Source organism: Copadichromis virginalis, linkage group LG22 (genome assembly GCF_057382275.1).
Source record: "Copadichromis virginalis isolate Kocher_CV1m ecotype Utaka linkage group LG22, C_Virginalis_male_GT1.1, whole genome shotgun sequence".
NCBI classification, from domain to species: domain Eukaryota; kingdom Metazoa; phylum Chordata; class Actinopteri; order Cichliformes; family Cichlidae; genus Copadichromis; species Copadichromis virginalis.
The window spans coordinates 36655234-36671483 of NC_140638.1; the positions used below are offsets into that span (position 1 = coordinate 36655234).

Here is a 16250-nt window from a genome sequence, read left to right on the forward strand (position 1 = left end):
CTGGTGTTTGTTCCTTTCATGAGAAATTATGGTAGGTCAGCATTTAAAACCAGTGTGCTGTATTTACTCTACTTATAGCCTGATAGAGCGAAGGACACTGTCTCCGCTGAACTATGGACACGTACACACATACACTTACACTGATAGGCACTCACTCATCCCCCCTCCCTTTCCAACGCCTTCGATGCTTGTTTCCGGCGAGGGAACACGGCGGGTCTGTGTGCCGCGCTGGAATGGTAGCGCTGTGCAGGGTGGCTGCTGTGTTTCTTCGGATTACTCCTCACCCCCCACCCACCCCTGTGGCTTGTCATGTCTTCACAATGTTGTGCTGTGGACATTTATGTGCTTTTTTGTGCAAAGGAGTTTTTTTGTTTCCTGTTCTCATGCTGTCCTACCATGGAAGCACAGCATGAGTAGGGGTCTCTTTTTTCCTCTTGTACTTTCCCCACTGTAGTGTACATTTCAATGTTTTTCTCTGATTCTACCAATCTCCGACCTGTATCCCCATGTAATGTTTGTGCTATATGTGTAAGGTCGGGGGGGGGGGGGGGTCCCATTTCACTGCAGGGCAACCTGCATGTGACGAATAAAGCTTTGATTGATTGATTGATTGATTATATTTGTCTGACATTAAGATATGTTTGGTGATGGGAAACATTTAAGTGGAACAGATAATTGTTTATTCTGGAGAGAAGAGGAATGTGTGGGTGAGAGGGAGTGAAGGTGGTTTAAATACCTCAGGTCAACCATCCACAGCAACAGACAGAGAGTGAACAGCAAACAGAGTGCAGGCAGGTGGAGTGGGTGGAGGGTGTATTTGTAGTGAGCCCTACTATGATGGATGGTTTAGCAGAGGTGGCAAAAGTCCACCATTCTGTACTTAAGACAGACTAATTTGCTTGATGAGGGAGTTTGGTCCACACTCCACACCAGTTGGTGGCGCTATTGCACCATTTCGCTGTTTGCAACCTCCAAGAAGAAGAAGAAGTGACGCAGTGATATCACGGACCAGGAAGAGCAGGCTATTTACTACAGGACGAGAAGCTTTACCAGCCTATGTGTTCGTTGAGACAGCTTCATAAGTAAGTATGGGCTGGTTTCTTTTCCACGGTAAGCCTCAGTGACGCCATGTTGTTTTTTGTCTTGTTTATGATAATCACACCGTGTTACCGGAAACAACCGCCAGCTGACAGATTAGTGTCCCGAAGCTAGGAGCCGAGCCTGCCCAGCAGCCTGTAACACCCGGGAGATAAACAGAACAAGCCCGATGAACTCGGTGGTTTGGTGATTTAGGAACACACCAAATTAATAAGAGCTTAAGTTCCCAAATATGGCTGCGTACCGGCTGGCACACGCCCGGATAAACTAGCTAACTCATTAGCAAGCTAACAGCTGTGGTTCCGACTAAGTGGCGTTATTTTCAGTTCCGGTCTGCCGTCACTGTACCCGGACTTTGAGACATGCAACTGTACAAACCCCAGAACCTCACCGAGGAGCTGTCATACAGTGAGACCGACTCGGTTTGATCCCTCTCTGTTTCTCTGCAGCCAAAGCGTAAGGTCCAAGGCTCCATCACAAACATGTCCTACGGTAAAGCGGAGAGCCGCTCGGTCCCACGGGACTTCGGCACCTTGATACAGACATGCAGCTCCAACATCCAGAAGATCACACAGAACAGTAAGTGCTTCACTTCCTTTGAAAAGGCAGTGTGACGTGGCTGTGACAGAGAAAGGGGCCCATATAAGAACATGGGTGTTTCTGAGGTGGGGGGTGTTTAACTAGTAGTAAAAAAGCATAGAGACTTCCAGCTGTGTGTCCGTGTACACATGTGTGTCACCCCTGCTCCAGGCTTTTTAAATGCCAACTTGTTTTTAGACTAAAAAGCTTCTTGTTCTTACAGCTCACATGTTTGTTACAGTTGTTTGTTGTTTTATTGGTTTACTATGGTGGCTTTCACTTCAGCTTTTTCCACAATACTGTGCAGCAGAAGTTTCTATTAGTGCGTGTAACACTGTTAGGACATCCAAACTATAACATGACACAATATTTATGTTGTGAGAAGGAATGACACAAAAGCTGGATTTGTGTTGAGCTTGTTTACCTCCTGCGACCTCACACACTTTATTCTCTCATCCAGCTTCATTCCTTGGGCACAAGTGTTCGAGGCTTGGCTTTTTTTCTTTATTACCACTGTGTAAACATATTATAACTTAATTGAAACAGTGGCACCTTCCTCGACACTTCCTGTTGCCTTTGACAAGGTGTGGACTGAGTCATGTGAAAGCTGCAGCAGGATTTTCATTGAAAATCCCAGGAATACATGTTCATGCCCACAATGTCCTACTGCATGTTGATTGTAATATTTTGGGAAAGATTTACAAAAGTATTGCATTGATTAAATTGACCGGACCTCCCCACAAAGTCTGCACACGAGCAAAAAACGAACAATTTCACAAATTAAGGCGTGTCCTTTATTTGCTGTGAGAGGCTTTAAGCAGTGTCACCCAAATACATCCGAAAAACTGTACAAGCGATTGAACACAACAGCCAGATCATCACTGGGTACTTTTCTCTTCCTTATATTATTGCTTATGTTTGTGTTCTGAAATCCCTCAGCTTCTGTTTCAGGTCACACTGATGATGATGATGATGTCTGACACAAATGTGAACATTAAGCAGCAGCATCAAACTGTGATGACTACAGATGACATCATCTCTGTATAACTACCAGGAACAAAGCGCAGCTTCTTTCTTGTGTCATTTGTATGTTTTTCTTCCAAAACTGAGCGCTATCATTGTGTTCCCATGACAGCGGCTCAGATAAAGACCATGGTGAACCAGCTGGGGACCAGACAGGACACCAGTGAACTGCAGGATCGGCTGTATGTACCGATATCATCTCCTCTGCTAAACAAACACACTTTCAGTCACCTTCATTTTCTCAGAGCCAGCGCTGCCACGCTGTAGCGACTCTGTTAAACTGTCCCATATGAAATGTTTGTGTAATTATTAGAAGGTCTTATGGTCAAGATGACCTGCTGTTTGAACTATTGGTGTTCACAGGCAGCAGACGCAACACTACACCAACCAACTGGCAAAAGAAACCAACAAACACCTGAAAGAGCTGGGATCAATCCCTCTGCCCTCATCGCCTTCAGAGCAAGTAAGTACTCGTTTACATGTCCTAATGAAACTAGCACTGTACTGATACTTCTATAGCTTACAGTCACAGCACTACAATATGCCTCATTCACCATCCAAAGTTCACACTCATTCATAGGCTCCCACTGCTCCTCCTCCTGAGCTACAGCCACCTAACAGTGGAGGATGTCAAACTGTGAGATAAATATGCACACTAAGTTTGAAAGTGTGACTTTGGAGCCTGTTCGTACAGCAAAGGCTGAGTGATGCTGACAGATACACTTGGTTTAATTGGAACTTCAGTCAGCATACAGGGAAAAACTCCAGTATTGTTGCTCAGGACACACGCACACTACGGCTGCCACGATTAGTCGACTAGTCACGATTACGTTGACTATCAAAATCGTCGACGACTGATTTAATAGTCGATGCGTCGTTTGAAGCTTTGTAAGATCCTGAAAGACGCAGGAATAAGTAGCAGGATTTAAGAGTGTAATAACGGACTGAAACAGAAGATGGCAGCACTGCATGTACAAGGATGCCAGCTGCCGTTAAACCCCGAAGAAGAAGAAGTAGCTGTGTCCCAGAATTCATAGCGCAGCCCAGCCCCGTCACTACCTGATCCGTACCCCGCATGCGCAAATCTTACGTCACTTCCTCTCTTTGCCAACATTCAATATATTTGAATGGTACGGTTAGCGCCCAGTTAGCTCCTAGCATTTCTCAACAGCTCTGCCTCCTTTTCGACTGCCCGGGACATTTAAACAATGGACAAATTCACGCTTTTCTCCTCAACAGAGAGCGTCCCCCGATTGAACAACAGCGCCGTAAAATAAGAAGAATGGCGCCTGACTACAGAGTTAATAATATTGACTTAGCAATGTGTCACGTGAAGATTCATCAGCCGGATTAAGTGTTTACTGACAATTGACAGTGATAGCGCACATCATCATCACTATTCCAACAATCCTCTCCTCACAGACGAGCATAAACACACTCGACTTTCGCTAAATCAGATTTAACACACGTTTGTAATGACGATAATTCAGTTTATAATAGGGTTTATTCGCTCGGTCAGCAGGTGGCGGTATCCTCGTACACTGGGGAGTAAACTGCCATTAAACGAACAGAAGAAGAAGAAAACGTCTGCACATGCGCGGTACGGATCGGGGAGTCCTGATCCGTAACTCTTTTTATTTCTCGTTTTTGTCTACATTGTACTGAAATGCTTCATTATTGCAAACATTTTAAGATATACTTATTATTCTTAACATCTTAACAGATACTCTGACCCATAACTATCGTAAAACGCTACGACCGGCAGTAGACACCTTTTGCGCATGCGGGGTACGGATCGGGTAGTGACAAGCTCAGTTTCCAACAATGGCGGCAGCTAGTTAGTTTTAATGTTACTCTTATTATTCTTTCTGGGTCACAAAATAAACGTTTAACATATTTTCAGGCGAGAATGTAGCTGTGTAAACCTCAAATATCTGCTCAGTTTATCAGAACACCACATACTTTCAAAAGCGCTCCGACGTTTTCGGAGACGTCTGTTACCCACTAGCTCGATAGCGAGCCGGGGACTAGGCTAACTAGAGCCGTGAGAACACCGGACTCCCCGCAAATCGCGTCTTTCGCTACTCAGGTTAAACATGATATATGAGTCACTTAGATAACTTAAAATGTTATTGTTTGGCTTTTTTCAGTCTTTTATTTGTTGCTGAGTAAATCGGTTTGGCTGAGATTAAAGTTTTTACACAGCTGAATAAACATCAAGCACACAGCTGATTATCAGAAGTGAGAGATGCTCAGAGTTTACTCCGGTGTCCTGTTATATTTTAGATAGAAGGAGTTTATTAAACTTCACTGAAACAATCTGCAAATTTCAATAAAATGTAATAAACTATCATCTTGTCTTTATTTGTAGTTAGCACCTTAAACACTTAAAGCTGTAAGCTAATGATAGTTATATAAGAGCAGATGCTGCTGGTGCAATAAGCTGTACCTGTACGTCCAATGGATGATGATCTGATTAGTCGACTATCAAAATAACCGTTTGTGGCAGCCCTAACGCACGCGCGCGCGCGCGCACACACACACACACACACACACACACAGTGTGTACAGTATGTCATCATTCGTTGACATTTCATGTGTGGTGATGTAAAAATGACTTTGAAACAGCTGCAGAGTTTTGAAATCTCAGTTCCAGTAATTTGATCATGTTGATGTTGTGCACACAACAAACTTGTTGGCTTAACAAATGGCACAAGTACAGCTGACATAGTTTTGCTTTCAAAATCAGGATATTTTACTGCTTATATTTCCAGTCTTCTACCGTCTGCTGCGCTGCACGTGGTGCTTCAGATATCTGCTTTATCATCTGTTTATTCTGCTAGTAGTTTGTTTGAATTGTGAAATTAATTTCCTGATACATTTTAGCTTTAAATGAAAGTCAGTAAAGTCACCTCAGAGTCCTCAGAGAGAGTTTACAGTCACGGCAAAACTGAAATATTTCCTGAAGCCAGGAATGTTTGTCGTTATCATGATGATGTCTTTCTAACTGGGTTCTTGCCCTCTGTGTGCCTCGGCTCCGCTGTGTCCAGAGACAACAAAAAATCCAGAGGGACCGGCTGATGAATGATTTCTCAGCCGCTCTCAATAACTTCCAAGCAGTCCAGAGGCGCGCGGCCGAGAAGGAGAAGGAGTCGGTGGCCCGAGCGAGAGCTGGGTCTCGCCTGTCGGTAAGTGTGACACAGCCGTCATTTTAAGTTTCAGTTATCATCAGAATAAATACCCGCTACCTCGATTTACAAACATGTGACCTGATGGTTCTGGAGAAGTGTTGCAGTGCATCCACTTTATGAATCATATGAATGCTGTAAGACTCTAGACTGTCTGAGAACAAGTGAATCCAGCCAATATCACAAACGTGGCCTTACAGACAGCTCTGCAAATATGGGAACACGGTACACGCAGTGGGAATAATGGGTCAGTTGCAACTGTGGCTGATAGTTTTCCATGCATTCATGTTTAGCCTCAGTTTGTAGCTGTAGCTCCACTGCTTTGCTGAACTTTGTTATTCATCACGCCACAAAGGATATTAGAGCTGCCTTACCACAAGCAGGTGACTGACAGGATACCCAGACAGAGCAGCATGCTGGGATGTTGCAACATTTGGATGGCATGGTCTGAACTTTGGTTCAGGCTCCTCCAAGAGCCACGTCGTCAGGCCAGGACTCTGCAGTCTATGCACACCTACAGGCCAGTGGACTCTTTCAATGATGAGGATGTAACATCCTGGACAGGGAGGAACGCTGGTTTGAGGGCGGAGTCAAGGAGGCCATTTACGTGTAAAGGGAAAGACCATCTCTGAATGGAGGAGGGGCCTAAGGGTCCATCTGTCACCATCTTACAATGCTGTGATTGCAGCCATTCCCCAACTCTCTGTGAATGGGACTCATGGCCACTGATCAGAGGTTGTTGATCAACGAGAGTTTGCATAATTAAGATTAAGGAACTGACCTCCCAGCCCATTGTTCCTTCAGTGGGCTGGTTTCAGTCACTGTGCAAATGTCCTGTTTATAAGATTGAAACCTGCAGTCAGCTGAGACTGAAGACGTCACCTGATGATGATGATGTTGAAACGTTTCTTCCACTGAAAACTTCCAGAATCAAACTTTTGGGTTTGGCTGCAGAGTGTAAATGACTAATAAAAAAACTTGATATAAGGAAAATGAGAGAGATCAATATAATCAATTATGATTGAAGGAGTCAGGAACCACCGACCTTCCAAAAACGACCAGAAAATGAGTTGAAATGACTTGAAAAACAGCACAAAACGTATCCTCTACATCAGATGTTTCTCTGCTAGCCTGAAGTTTGTCTCTGCATTCAGACTTTTGGTCGTTTATCTTCAAACAAAAGAGGGAAAAACAACCCTGGCATTGACGGTGCTGAATTTTTCCTTCTCTTTTAGGCTGACGACGGCTCTCGGGATGAAAAGCTTGTGTCCTTTGATAAGTAAGTGACCTGTTTGTTTATGGTTGACATCTGTTGCAAGTGTGTCATGAAGACCTGCAGTGTCACTTAAAAAGAAAGACCATTTGGAGTCTGCCTGAAGATGGAGGAGAAAGAATAAATCTGTCCAATTCTAATCTTTACACACATTGTTCAGCTGGTCACGTGATCACTGAAATGTTGTTATGTTATGTGAAGCCAAGATGAGTGGGGTCAGATGACCACGCAGACGGAGGAAGCGGTCATCACGGAGGAGGACCTGGAGCTCATCAAGGAGAGAGAAACCAACATCAGACAGCTGGAGGTGATGCTCGGCTCGCTCTATAATCCACATCCAGCACGCTGCCGTCAGCGCTCAGCTAATCTCTGTGTCTTTACAGTCTGATATCATGGATGTAAACCAGATCTTCAAGGACCTGGCTGTGATGATTCATGACCAGGGAGAGATGATTGGTAAGTAGTAACAGGAACGTTGTCGTTCCCATCACTGTGAAGTGACCATTAATTAGTTGCTATATCAATAATCTGTCCTCCTTAAAAACCGACACTCGCTCCCTTTTCAGCTCCGCCCAGAATGCTCAGCCTGCAGCTCCGTCCTCTCTGACCAACATACACAAAACATTCACAGCACATGGTGTCACAGCCTCATTCCAACATCAGTTTCCACCTCACATCTTTACACACAATAACCCATAAAGTAAATTCCACTTGAAAATGTTCCACTTGCATTACAAACAAAAACCCAAAGTAGCGTGCACACAGGTGTCCACGGCCTCTGTTCAGGACTATGTTGAAGCACCTCACTGGGACCCTTCCCCAGATCTGCGCCTCCATAGAAACCTGAGGTCTGCAGACCTTCCCCGGGCGTTTTGGCTTGGTCTGCGCTCTGACGTGCGCTGTCAGCAATAGGACAGTAGACACACAGTAGACATGACACTCCAAGTCATGTCCAACCAACCGAGTCAACCACCAGTGGACTCGAGTCAAATCAGCAGAAGCAGGATCCACCTGAGCTCAAATCTCAATGTTAGATTTTTGTTTCCCTTCCCAGTTTGAAGAAACCAGTTAACCAAACTAAAAATCGTGTCTTTGCAGGCAGCACATGTCCAGGGCAGCTCCCAGCTGACCGTGGTGTATTTTTGTTTTTGTCTCCCTGCAGATAGCATCGAGGCCAACGTGGAGAATGCTGAAGTTCACGTAGAACGAGGAACAGAGCAGCTGCAGAGAGCTGCTTACTATCAGGTGGGTGTGTCGGTCACCACTCTGTGGCGTCATTCAGCGCAGACCCTCACCATAACCCTGCTGTCCCGTCTTTATCGCAGCAAAAGTCCCGGAAGAAGATCTGCATCCTGGTTATGGGCTGCGTCATCGTGCTCGTCATACTCGCCATCATCATCTGGCAGGCGTCCAAATGAGCCGATGTCAAGCAGCCAATGTAATCGTTTCAGTCCCCTCCCACCTGCTTGGAATCAAAAGAAGAGTAAGAAAAGGCTCATCCCTGCACCAAGAACAGTGCAGCACGTCTACAAAGGGCTTGTCGATGTGGGAATTGTAGTTATCTGAAGTAAGCAAGCCTTTGTGTTCCTTTAAAACTGTAAGAGGTGATTTAGGGGACGAGGACTGGGTTGGTGCAGGGGAGCGATTCCAGACTTGAGATTCCTAAATTAGCGTCACTGATACATTTCTTCTTATTAACTGCACTAACACTAGCTCTCACTGTTTTGCAAATGTCAAAAATATTGTTGGAAATTATTTTAAAGACATGCACACAAGCTCGTCTGGGTAACTGAAGATATTTAGGGTTTTTGTTGTTGTCCATAAACATGTTGTGGCCCTTTCTGATGTCTAGTGTGTGGAGAACTGTATCCTGCTGTGGTTCCTTGTCTTCACAGGCACAACGTACTGGTAATGCCAGCGATGGTTAAATCGTACATGTTGTAAAAGCAAAGTTGAAAATATTAGAAGTCGAATTCAACTCTGCATTAGTTCAAACATCAAGAATGGTAAATAATCGCTCCTTCAGATCAAGTGTTTTAAGTTGATTTCTATGAACCCTGACAGTATGATAATAAATGTCTTAAACATTTGCTGTTCTGTGGTATGTTTCCCTCTGTGATTGTACACATCAGCTTTACTTGATTTACAGCTGTTGGAAAAGGAAAGTTGCTCTTTAGTTAGTGAAGGAAATCATTCCGACTTTGAGTCTGGTTACTCTGTCAGCATCATCACTGAAAACTGATAGATGGGTCTGGAAATGCAAGAGGTGATCATTTGAATCCTTTCGTTTCCTCAAGTTCTCCAAATCATCTGCACGCTGCTCTCAGAGTGAATCGAAGACTGCTGGGTCCCCGGTAGCTAAATTTGACTGCACAATCTGGCCGGAGCTTTTCGGAGTTTGCATGTTCTCCCAGTGTTTGAGTGGGTTTTTTCCAGGTACTCCAGCTTCCTCCCACAGTCCAAAAACATGCAGTTAATGGGGTTAAGTTAATTGGTCATTGTAAATTGCCCATTGGTGTGAATATGGGTGTTGTTTGCCTGTGTGGTAGCCTGGCATCAGACTGGTGACCTGTCCAGAGTGTACCCCACCTCTTGCCCAATGACAGCTGGGATACGCTTCAGCTTGAAGGCCTGTGGTACATAGCTGATTATTAGAGACTGAAGCATTAATTAATGGCAGGACTTCTTTGAGCAGTTTTGTAGGAATGGGGTCTGAAAGACACGTTGATGGTTTGGAGGAAGTAATTATTGAAGTTAACTCAGAAAGATCAACTGGAGAAAAAGAGTCTAAATGAACATCGATGGTGCTGAAAGTAGCTTGAGTTTGAGAATTATACCACGGAGTTAAATACTTCTGATCTGAGGCCTTAGTTTTCACAGGAGCTACAGTCATACGTAGTGAGGAGGCAAAATTATTAACAAGATAATCGACCTCGTAGTGTTCAGGTAGCTGCTCTATGTTGGTACGGGGCATTGAAGATGATAACAATCTTCAATGTTAAAATCAGCCACAGTAATGATTTTATCTGAGCTGAGCACTCGATCAGATAAAAAGTCTGAGAGACAGAAGCTTTGTGTAAGGCCCAGGTGGGCGATAGATGATCACAAATTAGGCTGCGTTCACACTGCAGGGGAAAGCGCATCAAATCCGACTTCTTTGACCCTCTGCGACCATCTATCCCAGGGGTGCCCAATCCCGGTCCTCGAGAGCTACCGTCCTGCAGCTTTTAGATGCATCCCTACTCCAACACAGCTGAATCAAATGGTTTGATCTCTTCAGCATGCCATCATGTTTGGCAAAGGCCTGATAACAAGCCATTCATTTGATTCAGGTGTGTGGGAACAAGGATGCATCTAAAAGCTGCAGGACGGTAGCTCTCGAGGACCGGGATTGGGCACCCCTGATCTATCCCATCATGGTGTGACGGTGTGAACGGCACAAATCCGATATCTTCAAATCCGATCTGGGTCACTTTGGTATGTGGTGCTGAATCCGATACATATCCGATGTTTTAGAAAGCGACTGCTGTTTGACGGTCACGTCGCATTAAATCCGTCTTTTACGTCACCGACACAAGACAGACTCCGACTATCAGCGCCCGACATGGTGAACGCTTCTATCCAGGGAAACTGCTGGGAAGACAGCGTTGGAGAAACGTGAACATTTTCTTTGTACTGTATAATCTGCAGATTCTGACAGAAATCTGCAGCTAGAAGCAGCGCTCCTCTGAAACAGCAGTAAGGATCATTATTAGGACAAATGTAAATAACAAAACTTTATAACTTAAAGCAAAACTGGGAAACGTGAAGTCTGAAGTCTTTACATTAAGGCCATCAGTCACACATCCTGTTGCTCTGGGTCTAAACAGAGCGTCGTGTGTGACGTCTTCTTTTGTGCACGCGGCCGCTCTGAGCGTTCACACTAGAGCGCGTTTGATCAAAAAATCTGAATTGAGCATCAAGACCTGCAGAGTGAACGTAGCCTCAGACTGTTTCTTGAGTTTTACAGTTATGAATATGTCTCTGTCTACAATGTGCCGTCTCTCAAGACAGTCAAAACCCTTTAACTGGAACTTGATCAGTCAGGCTAGAATCAAAAGTACTGATGTCATCAGGACATTTCCACACTGAGCCAACACCTCTCTGTTACAGAGCTGAGGACGCCTTTGTGCCCAATATCTAGAATAAATATCTACATTTAACCTACAATGACAAAACCAACTCAAAGTGCTCTGACTAAATCGAGTTTGTGCGATTGTCTCTACATTGTGACTGATGAGACTACAAACCATTATACACATTTAACAATTAAATGATCTGACAAACACATTTGTGTCATTTTCTGCTCATTTTATTTCCAAATTAAGAAGCAAATTCTGTGAGTAATTATGAAGATAATCACGCTGTCACTCTGTTTCTGAACAGCCTCCTCAAAGATCTACAAAAAGAAGCGAGGGCCCTAACGACACAGTTTCTCGGCCTGTCTTTCTGGGAACCTGTGGATCCATTTTGTGCGTTGTCCTCACTGGCAGATTGTTGCGTTTTGTTCTCACTGGCTGGAGAAACGCTTTTGTTACTTTCTAAACGTCTCAGCGCGTGACCGGAGCCGCTCGATGCTTTTAGCTCTGCTTTTAATAGCTCCACAACGGCTGCTACAAAAGTCGCGTCACCCTTTTCCATCACAAACTGAAGCACGTATTTGGATCCAAATATGCGACACAGGTCTTTGTACATTATGATGTACAAGTTTTTTACAGTTTTTAGAGGAGTCAAGTCTCCCCCAATCTTCTCTCTTATATCAGTCACTATCTGCTGAAAATTCAGCTTTACAGCAGTTGTTTGTGTTTTCTCAGAAACGTGAGCGACTAAATTTGCAAGACACAATATGAGAAAGGTATCGGTCTCTGCGGGCGCAGGAAGCGCCCCAGACGAGCACTGCGGGGCGTCGCTACATTTTTCTTCACTCTCTGAACGCTCACGGTCAAGATTTTGGACATCAGTGATTTGAAATGCATCACTGTTGCCCTCGCTACCCACATCTCCCTCACCTACACAAGCTGGAGTCTGTGTGCTTTTAAAAGTCTCTGCAGACTCTGGTTTAAAGTCGTCATCTTCCTCAGAGTTTGGCGAGTCAACAATGCTGTAGCTGCGACTCTCACCATCTACAAAAGGGGGAGCTAAGGTCTTTGTAAAGTCCTTTAAAATGTTCGCTACACTGTGAACCATCCCAACAAAGTTTGTTGGGGATGTGGATCTATCTGATTGCAAGGACGTGGACCCTGTGATACGACTCAGGGCTGAGTTTACGTTCTTTGCAATCGACACTGAAAATAAAGTCAGTAGTTTGTCTGAGTCACAAGACCGCCGTTGCCCAAAACCCAAGACCCAACCGAAGCAGTAATGAAAGATGTTTCTGAGGCTGGCCTGAATATCATCCTCTGTCACCCTGCAGTCACTGCACCCATCAAGCAGAGGTTCAACCTTCATCCTGAAAAGGGAGAGAAGAGAAACGTAGTCATCTTCCCACACTATCACTGTTTTGTCCAAATCTACAGGCGTCATTAAAAGAAACCACATGGACGACTTCACACGTGATGTAAATGAAGCAATGCTGTGTCCTCTGAAAAACCCCTCCGTCACCAGGATTACCCGATGAACCATCTCATGTAAAACGTCTAAGAAGAAGAAAGACTGAATGAAACTGTTTGATAAAGCAAGCTTTAGATTTACCGGTCAGCGGAGCTTTCTTTGTCTCCACGATCATGGTTATGTGGGCAGCATGAAACCTGTCGGCGTATGACTTTATACACTACGGTGCTAATGTGCCCTATGAGTGCTCGGCACATCTCGGTCAGCAGGTCGACGACATCCGAGGAGACGTCATCGGTGGCTAATGCCGTCCACTGTCTGAAAGAAAAACATTGAGACTGGTTGAGCGAAACAAACCTGTAACCAGTGAATATGTCTGTGTATGCTGGTAACTGTCTCGCTGACTTTGAGCTTGTGACTTACCTGAGCGATAAATCGTCTAAATAGTTTCTGAGGCATCGTTCAATGTCTCCAAATCTGAACAGAGGCACGCTGAGATGACTGCACCTCGGTTCAGCACGTTCATCTAATGGGATCTAGAAAGAACAGACAGATGTCAGGGAGCAGGCGTTACACATCCAAAATAACAAGAATTAGACCAGCAGCCAATGTAAGGTTTTTGTCACAGCTGCACAAACAGTATTGGTGCTCATTTTGGATGCTTCTGTAACAGTTAGTCCACCAGTACCACTAAGCTTCTCACATATAATCATTGCAATTATTGCATTTTCAAAATGTCTAAAATATTGATGAGAGGTGGTCTGATCAATTTTTCAGAGCCCTACCACGTTCATGTTTCCACAATCTCGTCCGTGAATTCACGTTTTGGCGACAGCTTTGCACAAATGATCACTTTTTCCAATCTTTCACTCTCCGTCCTCACACTAGATCTGGATAGTTGTGTACTTTTGACCATCAGGGGACCTGACGTGACGTCGGTTCGAACGTTCAGCGCCTTTGGCCGTGGCGCATGCGCATGCTTCGCGTTGACTTCACGTGCGGCTTTTCTGTGTAGTTTTCATGGCATAGCTACTGAGACACGCCCACCTGGCAGTACTGCGGTCTTTTGCGCTCCAGGCATCGTTTGAACGTCTTCGAGTGGAAGTTTAGCTGAAATGAAGGACAGTGTCTTTGCTATAAGAAGCGTTTGTTTAGAGAAGGGCGCAGAGTATGGCACCAACATGTGAACGCAGCTCTCCCAGCCCTGCTTTACAGCTCAGGCCACTAATTAGACAGTTAATGATGATTATGAGTCACCTCGTGAGCTAATGCTATTGGAGGATTTTAAGCATCCTTACCCGAGAGATGAATGATGTTCGTAAATGAACACAAGGTGACGTTAATGTCGAGTTGCGCCGTGCGAGGCTTGAGTCTGGTCGTGAGACCCCCTCACGTCCACATGATGGTGAATACTGTTATTAAAGGATCACCTTGTTGCTGACTGCCTGGCACTGAAGCGTAAACAGCAAGCCTCATTACAACTGAAAGGGCCGGGATTGATTACGGCTGTAGAGCAGCGGTCCCCAACCTTCGCTGCTCCACTGGCCGGTTTAACGTCAGACAGTATTTTCACGGTGTGGCGGATAAATGCAACAAAATAACATGATACGACAAAAACGGTGGTATTTTGTAAACAATAAACGCGAATTAACTGTGTAATGGTGTAACTTTATTAGCCAGTCAAGACTGAGAGTAACATCCTCCTTAATGCGCTCTGGTCGCTATGGTAACGTGTAAACCTTTCTTTCAAAATAAGACACAACTACAACACGGCAAAGACCCAGGGAAACCGAGTTAATTATTAGCCTCAACTCTCACGGCCCGGTACCGGTCTGTGAGTCGTTTGGTACCGGGCCGTGGCCCGGGGGTTAGGGACCGCTGACTGTCTGTGTCCTCCACATATAAAATCGATCATTATAAATATTTTTTATGAAGTCTTAGTAACAGAATTTCCTTTTAAGTGTTCAACTTTTTACAATAATGTCCATGAATCCTTTCTATATTTGTTCGTTCAGTCGTTCTTCTTGTCGTCCACTAGGAGGCAGTACAAATAAAGCACTGGAGCTCTGCCATCTGTCTGCTCTCCCTCACCCCAGCTCAGGGGTCTCAAACGAGCTGTGAACCACTGCTGGCTCTGTCATCTCATGTGAGGCCACACGTGGCAGCACTTCTGCTGTCATTGTGTTCGTATTTAACAAAACCAAAGTGCAGACATAAGTGTGCACATTAGTTTGTGAGTCTGTCAGTGAACTAACACTGACAATCCCTCTCATGTTTGTGTCTCTGCTCATGTTTATAGGCTCAAATTGTGGTCATAAATAGTTTGTACTTGTAAATCAGGATTTGTGTGTGTAAAAAAGACTTGTGTGTGGACTTAGCCAAACAATACATGTGAAACTCTGCACTCAAGTTTCAAGTTACAAGTACGAATTTTGACCCCATTTTTCTTCCTTTCAGCTGATTGGTCAATAATAATAATAATAATAATAATGGATAGGATTTATATAGCGCTTTTCAAGGCACCCAAAGCGCTTTACAATGCCACTATTCATTCACTCTCACATTCACACACTGGTGGAGGCAGCTACGGTTGTAGCCACAGCTGCCCTGGGAAATTTGGTTGTAACAGCAGCCAAAAAGACAAATATACAAACAAACAGGACACAGGACACGGAACAGAAACATACACAATTTTTCTTACATATTTACATTAAGGACAATGGTTACTATAAACAGAGAGTACTGTACAGTTATTAAATTAAATAAAAATAATTACAGGTAAGAGGCAAACCAGGTTGTAGTGCGAATTGGTTAATTAACTAACTTATTGCAGTTACAGCGCAGATGTAAACATCTGTGTTTGTTGGGAGCAGTTCAGATTGTGCAGTCTGACAGCTGCAGGAAGGAAGGACCTGCAGAAACGCTCCTTCATGCATCGAGGATGCAGCAGTCTGTCACTGAAGCAGCTCTGCAGCAACATTTACATGCATGGGGTGGGAGACTCTGTCCATCACAGATGTTATTTTGGCCACAGTCCTTCTGTCTCCCACCACCTGCACTGGGTCCAGGGTGCATCCCAGAACAGAGCTGGCCTTCCTGATGAGTTTATCCAACCTCTTCCTCTCAGCTGCTGATAAACTGCTGCTCCTACATACCACACTGTAAAAAATGCCACCACAGAGTCATAGAAGGTCTTTAAAAGCGCTCCCTGGACTCCAAATGACCTCAGCCGCCTCAGCAGGTAGCGTCTGCTCTGACCCTTCCTGTAAAGAGCATCAGTGTTGTGGCTCCAGTCCAGTTTATTATTCAGATGAACACCCAGGTACCTATAAGAGTCCACTATCTCAATGTCCACTCCCTGGATGTTCACCGGTGTCAGTGTGGTGGGTCTGCGTCTCCGGAAGTCCACCACCAACTCCTTCGTTTTCCCGGCGTTGATCAGCAGGTGGTTTTGGTTGGTTGGTTAATTGCCCACAGATGCTATCTTGCGTATCCCCCTG

At 44.7% G+C, this 16250-nt stretch overlaps 2 protein-coding genes across 3 annotated transcripts; one reads left to right on the top strand and one right to left on the bottom strand.

Annotated features, from left to right (window-relative positions):
• Window positions 1–961: 961 nt before the first annotated feature.
• stx12 (syntaxin 12) lies at window positions 962–9250 on the top strand. Its single transcript, XM_085446120.1, has 10 exons — window positions 962–1082; window positions 1548–1677; window positions 2813–2882; window positions 3064–3163; window positions 5751–5888; window positions 7124–7167; window positions 7363–7468; window positions 7545–7617; window positions 8324–8406; window positions 8487–9250. The coding sequence occupies exons 2-10, from the start codon at window positions 1581–1583 to the stop codon at window positions 8577–8579; spliced, it is 804 nt and encodes a 267-aa protein (XP_085302246.1). The 5' UTR covers window positions 962–1082; window positions 1548–1580; the 3' UTR covers window positions 8580–9250.
• A 2227-nt stretch (window positions 9251–11477) lies between these two features.
• LOC146683828 (uncharacterized) lies at window positions 11478–14333 on the bottom strand. Of its 2 annotated transcripts, XM_085446600.1 has the most exons (5): window positions 14049–14333; window positions 13536–13860; window positions 13174–13286; window positions 12892–13068; window positions 11478–12649 (listed from the first exon to the last, which is right to left on the bottom strand). In XM_085446600.1, the coding sequence occupies exons 2-5, from the start codon at window positions 13542–13544 to the stop codon at window positions 11560–11562; spliced, it is 1389 nt and encodes a 462-aa protein (XP_085302726.1). In that variant the 5' UTR covers window positions 13545–13860; window positions 14049–14333; the 3' UTR covers window positions 11478–11559. The 2 variants fall into 2 exon arrangements, with proteins under 2 accessions (XP_085302726.1, XP_085302725.1); XM_085446599.1 differs by lacking the exon at window positions 14049–14333 and having other exon boundaries at window positions 13536–14033.
• Window positions 14334–16250: the final 1917 nt, after the last annotated feature.

What these genes read in the sequence shown, in the direction of transcription:
- LOC146683828 (XM_085446600.1), bottom strand. An exon ending in TTAGACGATTTATCGCTCAG is followed by an intron (nt 13,069 to 13,173) that starts GTAAGTCACAAG and finishes TTTTTCTTTCAG; the next exon opens with ACAGTGGACGGCATTAGCCA. An exon ending in AAAGAAAGCTCCGCTGACCG is followed by an intron (nt 12,650 to 12,891) that starts GTAAATCTAAAG and finishes CTCCCTTTTCAG; the next exon opens with GATGAAGGTTGAACCTCTGC.
- stx12 (XM_085446120.1), top strand. Translation starts at nt 1,581, where the DNA reads ATGTCCTACGGTAAAGCGGAGAGCCGCTCGGTCCCACGGGACTTCGGC. An exon ending in AAGCTTGTGTCCTTTGATAA is followed by an intron (nt 7,168 to 7,362) that starts GTAAGTGACCTG and finishes TGTTATGTGAAG; the next exon opens with CCAAGATGAGTGGGGTCAGA. An exon ending in AGAGAGCTGCTTACTATCAG is followed by an intron (nt 8,407 to 8,486) that starts GTGGGTGTGTCG and finishes TCTTTATCGCAG; the next exon opens with CAAAAGTCCCGGAAGAAGAT.